Here is a 12,587-nt window from a genome sequence, read left to right as displayed (position 1 = left end):
TGGTCAGTCTGTCCTCTGCCTCTCCTTCTTTTTGAAATCCATTTAGCCTCCAGTGCACTGCCAAATGCAGACTTTTAATCTGCATCCAATCCTGCAGATATGTGTTAAAGAGACACTAAACATTTTGCTGCCTTAAGCAATGGCCGTTTCTGCTAGGATTGAAGCACTTAACACTATAAACATATATCCCTAAATTTTCAAGAGAGTCTAGTGATTTTAAGTGTGCCAAGTTTTGGTTTCCAAACTTGAGACATCTTTAAAGTAGACTGTTTTTCAAAAAACACAGAACCCTGTTTCCTGAACATCATGCCCATTTAAAGTGTCTCATGTTTGGGACTGAAATATTGAAACACCACAAATCACTAGACACTTTTGAAAATGTAGGCCACAGTGCAGGCTTAGGCCAGAATATTAGTGAGTCATAACTTTGACTTTCTTGGCTTATATTTCTTTGGGTTACTATGTTCGAATAAGATTTGCCTGCTTGATTCACTCAGTGGATCTAAACACCAATTTTCTGCCAAATTAGGCAGAGCAGATAATTAAAATCCCGATCTGCATTTGAGCAGAGTTTTATAAAATATTACATATTAATAGGCCTAGCACAGCAGTGCAAAACAGATTTTGGAATGAATTTTAAATTCTGTTGTTTTTCTATGAGGATGAGTTTAATTGGAATTTGTAGGTAAAGTTTTTAGATTTTTTTTATCTGGACAACCAACAGAAGTAATGACAAACTGCACAACATTATTTTCCAGATTGAAAGTAGTGAACCCTGTAAAAACTGATATATATATGACCATACAGAAGTGTCTATTTCTCATTTAAAAGGCTGATGTTTCTGCAATTTTTGGAGGAGGGACAGAAGGTTTGGTAACTCTGTTCACTACACCAATTGCTACAACCCAGTAAAGATAATAAGTAGTAGGCACTTTCTTAGGGACAGAAACTTCTATGAAGTGGGTTTAGGCTTAGATCTTAGTATTTGTATAATGATCCTTGATATAACAGAATGATGAAAAGAAGATCTAAAGTGTGGTGGTTTTAGTTATTGACTCAAATAATTTCAACACCAGAGTTCTTTGCCCCTACAGGAAATCTCTTGATCATCAGACACCAGTCTCCTCTGAAGCACAACTAACCCTATGACTTGGTTTCTATAGATGTATTTTTATCTATCAGCATGATACTATTATCAAAGCTCCTGTTATTTCTTTGACTTTAGGATGAGTCAAGGTAAAAGAAGTGGCTACGAACAATTCCCATAAAATTCTCTGTCACCATCAATTCTGTTTATCCTTGTACTGTAGGGGAGTACCACAGAGCTTTATTATGGTATTTCATATGCAAACTGAAAAATTATCTTCAATATTTGAAAATGCAGAGTTACAAACTTAATATTCTGATTTAGATAAACAATGGAGTTAGAAAAGACATGCCAACACTTCTAATCCATCTTCCTGCCAATGCAAGAATGTTCTCTGACTATTCCAGTTTGAACATGACCGCTATTAAATCAAAGTTGTCACCATTTTACACTCTTTTTGGCCCTCTCCTGAAAACCTGCACATGACTAAATTTACTTATGTGAATAGTCCCACTCGCTTGAATAAACCTATTCAAATATGCGTGTTTACAGGATTTAGCCCTTAATTTACCCTTTCAATACTCAACCGTAGCATATATTGTTGCTGATTTTCTTAAATTCTGCCCTTTGCAGGACAAGCTCAGCAGACAAAGTAACATATTCCAGAAAAACAAGCACCCAACCCCAAATTACAAGAGAACAGCGAGAGAAAAATCCAGCTGTAACTGACCTGTGATCCTCTGGACCCTCGTTTGTGGTCCCATTCAGAGTGCCCCATGAGCTAAAAAAGAGAAGAAAACAAAGTTTATGGTAAGCGATAGGTTTTGCTGATTTGCTATAAAAGGAAGAGTCAGGTTCTTTGGTGTTCTATATAGTTTTTCTTTTAAAACGTGTTTGCTTATTTTTCCTGTTTAATTAAATATACATTTTAGCCAGTATACCGTTTTTAAAAAAAGGTATCTATGCTTATTACTTTAATTTTGCATGTGTAAAATTGTTAGGGACAGATCACATCTGCTCCTATACAAGCAAAACAGATTGTGCTTGTGTAGGTAAAATTCCCACTCACATTGATAAAGATTTGGCCAGGTGTTCAATATGGCCTTAGCAAGAGCGATATTACTACATATTAACAACTGGATTATCAAGAAGAGTTGACTGTTGATGACATGCCAATGTACATCTTACATCAGGTGTAAAGGGTACATTCTCTGAGAGGAAATAAGTTAAAATCACTCCACTATGTTGGGGAAAAAAGGCAAAGTCGTTTGTGAAACAGATGAGATGAGCTCAATGTTTTCTAAACATAATCTATCATTGAAACTAAGATTTGCGATATTATACAACTGCTAAAGTAACATTGTTCATGCTTAACTTATTTTCTGTGGGCCAAATTCTACACTCAGTTACAAACATGCAAGTTACTCTTCATGAGATTGCACTGACGTAGGTGCAGCCACCGGACATGGGATTGCATTGAGTTCTGTGGGGTTGTATGAGCATCCCTAAGGGTAGCAAATGGGCAAAGACCGAGAAAACAAGAGCAATTAGTCTTTGCTACTCATACAAACATAACTTTATTCAAATATACAAACAACAACAACGTGAACATATGAGGATGACTATAAAGTGAGTGAACTCATTACTAATTATCCCAAATTCCTTTCCTTGCTCTTGTCTTCACGTCCCAATTTCTCCCTCTCTCCATGTGCCTTCCCAAAGGAAAGGATGGTACAACCAGAATGCACATACTTGGTTCAGCACTAACACAACTAAATTTTACAGTCCATGCTTCTTGCTATATGTGCACTGGAAACTCTGATCACAAGATAAAAAGCATTAAAGCTGCTCTTTAGAAGAAGGAAAAGCTACACACACACACACACATACACAAATTCTCATCTGTTCCAATTGTTCCTTCCTGTTGCTTCCTTCATGACCCCCTCCATCATATGTAGTTCTTTCCCCCCACAGTTTGAGATAAAACATTCATACAGATGACTGCTCCATAATCAGAAACAATGCAAATTGCAAGGTCTGACCCATCTTGACCCTTTTCATTAAAACTAGAATCTAGTTACTCGATGATGATGACTGGGACAGAGAAAGCGTTCTTTGAAGGAATTCCCCTGAAGAACAGGGGTGTAGCAAGAGTTCCATGATTGCTGGGCAGACATGCAGGCTAGGTAGCTAAGAAGGGCAGTTTATATATGAAATACATAAAATCTTGAAATAAATACATAAAAATAAAATAAAAAACAACTAGCAATGACTAGGTCAAAGGGCAATTGGGGAGGAAGAAAAAACCAGGAGGAAAACAGAATATATATGTAAAAAAAGATCATTTTGTTTCTAGGTTGCATCCCCTTCCCCTCCTCTATTTATATCATTTAGCCTATATCTCTTCTGGCTTCCTCTCTAATTGTACAACACCTAGTAATTTGAACAGACATCTAATAAATGATAGGTAGCATATATAGGTCAAGAAAAGGTAGAAAGGTACAAATTCTGTGACCCGAGGCACCCCTGTATTCACACCCGACACACTTTTGCAGTAACATTTGTACAATATAAGTCTTGAGGTATCATAGGAAAGCTACCACCACACTGGTTATTAATTTCATTGTAAAATACATGTTAACTTTATATGTGAAGTTACGAATTCCCTCTGTAATAGGTTACTAACATGTTTGAAGCAGAAAAGTCTGGGGAGTGGGTAAACAGTTTTGTTTTTTTTTCCAGTCAAAGGAAAGGTCAATGCCCCATCCATGTTCAATCACAAAATTGTAGGACTAGGAGTGACTTCAAAAAGTCATCTAATCCATTTCCCTGCACTCATGGCAGGGCTAAGTATTATCTAGACCATCCTGGACAGGTATTTGTCTAACTTGCTCTTAAAAATCTCCAATGATGGAGATTTCACAACCTTCCTGGGCAATTTATTCCAGTGCTTAATCACCCCGACAGGAAGTTTTTCCTAATGTCCAACCTAAACTGCTGTTGCTGCAATTTAAGTCCACAGCTTCTTGTCCTGTCCTCAGAGGTTGTGGACAATTTTTCTCCCTCCTCCTTATAACAAACTTTTATGTACTTAAAAATTGTTATGTCCCCTCACAGTCTTCTCTTCTCCAGACTAAACAAACCCAATTTTTTCAATCTTCCCTCACAGGTCATGTTTTCTAGACCTTTAATCATTTTTGTTGTCCACAGCTTTCCTGAAATGTGGTGCCCAGAACTGAACACAGTACTCCAGTTGAGGCCGTATCTGCACGGAGTAGAGCGGAATTGGCAACCTCAGTCATTTATTAGCATATCTGAGGCTGCAGCGACAGTTCAATTTGTATTGTAAAAAGTACCAGATGGGAAAAAACCAGCATGGAACCTTCTCCACCAGACTCCATGGCTCCTTTTCTCGCAGTAGGAGCATGGAACTTTGAGAAGAATACATTTCAAAAGTTCAGTGAACTATAAAAGAGAGGGACAAAACCCCAAGTTACCTTTCACTTGGCACTTTGTAAGAAATCCTGACCAAGGAGGTGGTCAGCCATCTTGCTGGAAGGAGATGTGGGAAGAATCTTACCTTGAACAGGACTGTAGTTTTGTTAAGTTTTAGTCACTAGAAAACATTTTCTACTTGTATGTGTTCGTAACCATTTCTGACTTTATTCCTTATACTTAAAAAAACTCACTTAAAACCCCTCTGATTAAATAAACTTGTTTTACTTTTATTCTATATCAGCCCAGTGCTGTGTTTGACTTGAAGTGATTATTAAAGCTGCTGGTTTTTGTCTCTTTAAAGGAGCAATTAACCTTATTACTCCTTGGAATGTTCCCGCAGAGGGCTGGACATCTCAGGGAAGACTGTTTTGGGGAAATTCGGGACTGGGGGGTGCATTAGGGGTCACTTGGGTAGTAATAACCAAGGCTAGTGGAGATCAGAGTGTGACTATGGTGTAAACAAGTAGGCTGCTGGAGTCCGAGTTGCTGAACCAGGGCTGCTTATCACACAGACAATAAAACGGTTACTCACCTTCCTGTAACTGTTGTTCTTCGAGATGTGTTGATCATATCGATTCCAATTAGGTGTGTGCGCAGTTCACCAGGAGGTTTTTCCCCTAGCAGCACCCGTCGGATCGGCTCTGGAGCCCCCTGGAGTCACGCTTTCATGGTTCTCCATATAGGGCCCTTCCGACCTGCCACCTCTCCAGTTCCTTCTTGCCAGATATTCCGACAGAGGGGAAGGTGGGTGGGTTTGGAATGGATATGAACAACACATCTTGAAGAACAACAGTTACGAGAAGGTGAGTGGTGATGTTGCACCCCATAATGCTTTATAGAAATATGCTTATGAATGTAAATATGACATAACTGGAATATGTGTTATGCTACATATGCCATGTAACATCTTTGCAAAGGTCATGTTCTACTGAATGTATTCATCCTATTCGTATGCATGTATCATTTTTATATCTGAAATTATGAGTGCTGGCTCTATGCTTGTATTTAAAGTATTTGCTGTAGAAAGCACTTAAGGCAAATTTGGTCAACACAGCATGAAGGGGTTATTCAAGTAAATGGAAGTACTTGGTTAACAATGAACCTTGAGACACGCCAATCCACATCTGAGCTTTTGGCTTGGCCTGTAGACAACTGAGTCATGCATGGACATGTGACTTGTCCATGTGATTCTAAAACTCTATGTTGAGCTGTGATTCTACACAGGGGGAGAGGGCGGTTTCCATCCACAAGAGAGAAACTATATAAACCCTTGGATACCCCTCCATTTTGTCTTTAGCTGGCTAAAGAGGTAGCCTCTCCACCCCCAAACGATACCTGAAAGAAACTGGAACAAAGGACAGTAACTACGGGGGTTTGAATGATTGCTGGACCCAGACTAGAAGGAGGCTAGTCTGTAAAAGAAGCTTATTGGAACATCTCTGAGGGTGAGACTTCATCTGTAATCACTTTCTTACAGTATTAGGCTTAAACTTGCATGTTTTATTTTATTTTGTTTGGTAATTCACTTTGTTCCGTCTGTTATTACCTGGAATCACTTAAATCCTACTTTTTGTATTTAATAAAATCACGTTTTACTTATTAATTAACCCAGAGTATGTATTAATACCTGGGGGAGGGCAAACAGCTGTGCATACCTCTCTATCAGTGTTATAGAGGGCGAACAATTTATGAGTTTACCCTGTATAAGTTTTATACCAGGTAAAACAGATTTATTTGGGGTTTGAACCCCACTGGGAGTTGGGTATCTGAGTGCTGGAGACAGTAGCACTTCTTAAGCTGTTTTCAGTTAAGTCTGCAGCTTGTGAGGGACGTGGTTTAGACTTGGATCTGTGTTTGCAGCAGGCAAGCGTGTCTGGCTCAAACAAGGCAAGGTACCGAAGTCCCAAGCTGGCAGGGAAAACGGGCTCAGAAGTAGTCTAGGCACATCAGGTGGCAGTCCCAAAGGGGATTTCTGTGATCCAACCCGTCACAGTGAGTAACCGTTTTTTTTTTTATTCGAGTGCTTGCTCATATTGATTCCAATTAGGTGACTCCCAAGCCTTACCTAGGAGATGGGGTCGGAGTTTATGGAATCATTGATTGAAGCACCGCCCTGCTGAACACTGCATCATCCCTGGGGTGCTGGGTGATGGCATAATGTGAAGTGAAGGTGACCATGTAGCCACCCTACATATCTCTTGGATCAGTACCTGGGCCAGGAAGGCCACTGAAGACGCCTGAGCTCTGATGGAGCGTGCAGTCAGAGTAAGGACAGGGACCTTAGTGAAGTCGTAACAAACTCCGATACAGGATGTGATCCATGACGATATTCTTTGCGTGGATACTGAGAGGCCTTTCATCCTGTCTGCCACAGCAACAAACAGTTGGTTCGACTTACGGAACGGCTTAATTCGTTCAATATAAAAGGCCAATGCATCCCACACATCCAGGGAATGTCTCTGCTCATGGCTATTGGCACAAGGTTTCGGAAAAAAGACCGTAAGAAACAGGTCTTGATTGGCGTGGAAATTCGAGACCACCTTTGGGAGGAACGCTGGGTGGGGTTGCAGTTGCACCTTATCTTTGTAGAAAATTGTATACGGAAGGTTGGATGTGAGAGCCTTGAGCTCAGACACCCTTCTGACTGATGTTATTGCAACCAAAAAGGCCATCTTATAGGAAAGGTAGAGAAGTGAGCACGTTGTTAGGGGCTCGAACGGAGGCCCCATCAGCCTATAAAGTACCAAGTTAAGGTCCTAAGTGGGGGTGGGCCGCCGAATATGAGGATATAATCCATTCAACCCCTTGAAGAATTGCCGCACTATTTCGTTAGTGAAGATGGTGCGTCCATGCTCTCCTGGGTGAAAAGCTGAGATGGCAGCCAGGTGAACCATTATCGAGGAGTGAGACAAGCTCTGCTGTTTCAACTTTCGGAGGTAGTCCAATCATAAAGGGGACCGACGATTGTGTTGGAGGGATACGACTCTGCGAGCACCAAATTGCAAATCTCTTCCACTTGGCTAGGTAAGTTGCTCTGGTTGAAGGTTTTCTATTACCCAGAAGAACCTCCCTAACGGGGTCTGAGCATGTGAGCTCTAGCGGATTCAACCACGCAGCTTCCAAGCCGTGAGCTGGAGAGACTCGAGATTGGGGTGTTGAAGCCTTCCGTGATGCTGAGTGATGAGGTCCGGAACTAGCAGTAGAGCGATTGGAGTATCCAGTGATAGCTCCAGTAGCCTGGTGTACCAATGCTGACATAGCCAGGCTGGTGCCACCAGGATCACCGAGGTTCCGTCGCTCCAGATTTGAATCAACGGTATAGGAGGGAATGCGTAGAACAGGCAGTCCTTCCATGGACGCAGAAGCACGTCTGCCGACGAATCCAGGCTGTGGTTCAGGAAGGAGCAGAATTAGGCACTTCCTGTTAGACCTTGTGGCGAACAGATTGATCTGGGGAATTCCCCACTGCTGGAAGATATTGTTTATTACATCCGGGCGGAGAGACCCCTCGTGATTGTGAACAGACCTGCTGAGGTGGTCTGCTAGTTTGTTCTGCGACCCTGGAAAATAGGATGCTTCCAAAAGTATGGAGTGTGCTATGCAGAACTCCCAGAGCATGAAGGCTTCCTGACACAGGGGAGAGGAGCATGCTCCCCCTTGTCTGTTGATATAAAACATCGCTGTTGTATTGTCTGTCAGGACAGATATGCACATGCCCTCCAGGAGAGGCCGAAAGGCCTGACATGCCAGCCGGACTGCTCTGAGCTCCCTTACATTGATGTTAAGCATCAGTTCCTCCTGAGACCAGAGGCCCTGAGTTCTGTGCTCCCCAAGGTGTGCCCCCCCACCCCATGGCCGAGGCGTCAGTGGTCAGATATAGGGATAGACGGGGTTTGGAAAATGCGACCCCAGCGCACACCAAGTGAGGGTCGAGCCACCAGTGAAGACACTTGAGAACCTCCAGTGGAAGGGTAACCACCATGTCTAGACTGTGCCTACTTGGTCGATACACCGATGCCAACCAAGCTTGGAGAGGTCTAAGTCTGAGTCTCGCATGTTGTGCAAGACGGAGGGGGGGCAAGGAAAACTGGAGAGAATATCCCATCTCTATCGTGCGGAGGACCCAATGGTCGGAGGTGATTTGGGACCATGCTTGGTAGAAATGGGGCAGATGTTCCAAAAGCGGGAAAGGAGGATCCAGTTGAGCGGTTGGTATGCAACCATGAGCAACAGCGCATTGCGATGCCGGGAGACATCATCCGCGTTGCAGAGTGCGCTGAGTCGAACGCCGCTTGCAGCGACATCCTCGTCCATGAGAGCCGAGAATTCCGGCTTAGAATCTGGTGGGACAAGGTCCGAGAATTTGGACATTGCGTCCCATGACTTGAAGTTATAATGGTTAAGGACTGCTTGCTGGTTTGCGATATGAAGTGGAGCCCTCCAGTGGAGTATATCTTCCTCCCGAAGAGGTCCAGCTTTTTTGCGGCCTTAGCTTGAGGAGTAGGCCATTGCTGCCGTTGCCTCTCCCTTGCGTTAATGGTCGCCACTACCAACGAGTCCGGCGGGGGGTGGGTAAACAAGTATCCGTAGCCCTTGGAGGGCACAAAGTACTTTCTCTTGACTCCCTTAGCTGTAGGGCGCATAAAGGATGGTGTTTGCCAATGAGTTTTTGTGTTTTCCTAAATGGTCTTTATCAGGGCAAGAGCCACCCTGGTGGGTCCTGCTGGGGATAAAATGTCCACCATTGGGTCTAACACCTCAGTGACCTCCTCCATCTGTATCCTGAGGTTCTGAGTGACCCGCCTCAGAAGTTCAAGGTGGGCTGGGCTGTTGGGAAGGGGAGGCCCCGAGGATGATCCTGCCACTGCCTCATATGGAGATGATGAGGAGGAGCCTGGAATATGGGAGGTCCCCTCCTGGCCATCCGGCTCCTCAAAAGGCTACAGCTCTTCCCCAAAGTCGGAGTCAACTTCGATGCTGGCCCCGGTACCAGCTATGGTACTAAGTGTAGCCGCGGTGCCGGACACGTACCGATTGAGGTGCTGGCAGTGGTAACGGTGGCTGATGCCCAGAAGAAATCCCTGGCCCTAGACGCAGTCCTTCTCTCAGACACGACCAAAAAGGAGCGTGCCAAGGCAGACCCCTGGGACTGGTGGTAAGCCCATGGAATCCAGAAGGGCTACTGGTTCGGCATCTGAGCCGGTACCTGCCATTGTGGTGGCCACAGTACCGGGGGGAAAGTTTGGGTCAGCCCCGCTGTCTAGGAGTGCCGGCAGCTACGGTGTTGGCTTCTCTAGGACACATATGAGTCAGTGTCCAATGAGGACTCCGATGAGTCCACGCACGGGGACCACGACGGCGTCATGCCCGTCGGTGCTGGGGATCAGTGCTGGGGCGATGTACATCATTGCCGATCCATAGCCGGCTTGCTGCTGGACTGCACTGGTGGCCTCTGAATCGTTTGGGGCCTCGGGACCACTGCCGTGACACCGTGGCCAGGGGCGTGCAGACCTGTCAGTGCGGGTTGGCAAGGCCCTATATGGGGCGCCATGAAGGCGTGACTCCAGGGGGCTCCAGAGCCGACCTGACGGGTGGTGCTAGGGGAAAAACCTTCCAGCGAACTGTGCACAGGGCACGCACACACCTATTTGGAATTGATGGGAGCAAGCACTCGAAGAAGACCAGTGCATGCTTCTATGCTGGCTGGGAGTGTTCAGACAGGGAGCTACACCAACCGAGCATTTTAAGGGACTCAGGGTTACAGGACAACAGTGACAACCTCTCACTGGTCACGTTCTGGGTTGCAATTCAGACAACACCTAATTGCATAGTGAGAGAGAGGGAAATTAGAACTGATAGCCTTTCTGCTGACTCCCTAGTTTTATTGAAAATACTTTTCTGTTCCACTTACTTTGTTACTGAAAATGCTTGCTGTGCCAGTTTTCACCATTTGTTGCTCCTTATTGTTATGCTTGTTTATTACTGTATTAAACAGAGCCTGGCTGTTGATATCTCAATGGATAACTGATATTTTAAAAGCTACAAAGAGGTCATCTACCCAAGCATATTGTTCCTCAACCCGGCTTCCGGTGAAACCCTCATCTATACAGTAACTCCTCACTTAAAGTCGTCCCAGTTAAAGTTGTTTCGTTGTTACATTGCTGATCAATTTGGGAACATGCTCGTTTAAAGTTGTGCAATGCTCCCCTCTAACGTCGTTTGGCAGCCGCCTGCTTTGTCCACTGCTTGCAGGAAGAGCAGCCCGTTGCAGCTAGCTGGTGGGGGCTTGTAACCAGGGTGGACCAGCAGTCCGCCTATCAGCTCCCCGCTCCCCTAAGTTCCCTGTGCTGCAGCCACCCAATTGCAGCTGTCCCTCCCCCCACTGCCATGTGCTGCTCCTGCCCTCTGCCTTGGAGCTGCTCCCCGAGCCTCCTGCTTGCTGTGCAGGGGGGGAAGAGAGGAGGGCTAATGTCAGGGTGTCCCCCTCCCCCCTGCTCCTACACCCCGCTTACCCCTTCTTCTCCATATAGAGCAGGGAGGGGACACAGATAGAGAGAGCCTGGGGCAGCAGCTGCTGTTTCAACTTCCTGAACCAAGACAATGCACTTAAGAGTGGGTCAGCTTACTTAAAGGGGCAGTGTGCATCTCTCTCTCTCCCACACACAAGGTGTGTCTGTCTCTGCTATGCTGTCTCCCCTTGTGTGAGAGGCTACATTAACAACAATGTGTTAACCCTTGAGGGCTCAGCCGAGTGCTAGTTCATCATTTAGCACAGGGGTTCTCAAACTGGGGGTCGGGACCCCTCAGGGGGTCACAAGGTTATTATATGGGGGGTCGCGAGCAGTCAGCCTCCACCCCAAACCCTGCTTTGCCTCCAGCATTTATAATGGTGTTAAATATATAAAAAAGTATTTTTAATTTATATGGGAGGGGTCGCACTCAGAAGCTTGCTATGTGAAAGGGGTGACCAGTACAGAAGTTTGAGAACCACTGATTTGGCAGCAAGGTATTCCCTGGGAAATATCCCACCCTCTTCCACCCTCTGACTTCACCACCTCCAACCAAGCTTCACAATCATCATAGCTATGAACAGTATTAAATTGTTTGTTTAAAACGTATACTGTGTGTATATCTATATAATATATAGTTTTTTGTCTGGTGAAAAAAATTTCCCTGGAACCTAACCCCCCCATTTACATTAATTCTTATGGGGAAATTGGATTCGCTTAACATCATTTCGTTTAAAGTCGAATTTTCAGGAACATAACTACAACGTTAAGTGAGGAGTTACAGTACCTTGAACTCCCTACTCTACTGCCTTGAGTCAACTCCCCAGACTCTAGCACTTATGGAAAGAAGCTGCCTGCTTTCTGAAATGGACAAGAAATTTGTCCACTTATCCTTGTCCTCAAATATTTCCAATGGCTTTCCATTTTTTTCATGTTCCTCTAGGAAACTGCCCTTTTTGTTTCGACTTATTTTAAACGTTTGTACTGAATAGAACCTGTTCTCTCCACACCTCCCTCCTGTTTCCTCTACTTTCCTCATACTGGCCTCTTTCGTCCTGGATTCTTCTTTGTCCCATCTCATAATTCTGCAGCTGGTGGTGCAAGAACCGTCTCCACTGCAGCTCCTTGTGTCTAAAACAGCCTTCCTGAGTCTCTCTTCCTCCTCCATGGTTCATCTATTTTAAAATCTCATCTGAAACCATACCTTTTTTGACACCTGTTAGTTTTTCTCCCTTTTTGCTGCTTATTTTAAATGCTATAAAGCAGGGGTCGGCAACGTTCGGCACGCGGCTCGCCAGGGTAAGCACCCTGGCGGGCCGGGCCAGGCCAGTTTTATTTACCTGCTGACGCGGTAGGTTCGGCCGATCGCAGCCCCCACTGGCCGCGGTTCGCCGTCCCGGGCCAATGGGGGCGGCGAGAAGCCGCGGCCAGCACATTGCTCGCCCGCGCCGCTTCTCGCCACCCCCATTGGCCCGGGACGGCGAACCGCGGCC

At 45.0% G+C, this 12,587-nt stretch overlaps 1 protein-coding gene across 1 annotated transcript in view; it reads right to left on the bottom strand.

Moving 5' to 3' along the window:
• Positions 1–12,587, bottom strand: part of PDE3A (phosphodiesterase 3A) — a 371,809-nt gene that overhangs the window by 123,578 nt on the left and 235,644 nt on the right. Inside the window, exon 2 of the mRNA XM_024203245.3 lies at positions 1,818–1,868. Within this exon, the coding sequence (XP_024059013.2) occupies positions 1,818–1,868 (51 nt within the window). The remainder of the gene's footprint in view (positions 1–1,817; positions 1,869–12,587) is intronic.

The sequence above is a fragment of the Terrapene carolina genome, unplaced genomic scaffold (genome assembly GCF_002925995.2).
Source record: "Terrapene carolina triunguis isolate 2854851 unplaced genomic scaffold, T_m_triunguis-2.0 Scaffold112, whole genome shotgun sequence".
Taxonomy (NCBI): domain Eukaryota; kingdom Metazoa; phylum Chordata; order Testudines; family Emydidae; genus Terrapene; species Terrapene triunguis.
This window is presented reverse-complemented; position numbering and strand designations above follow the sequence as displayed.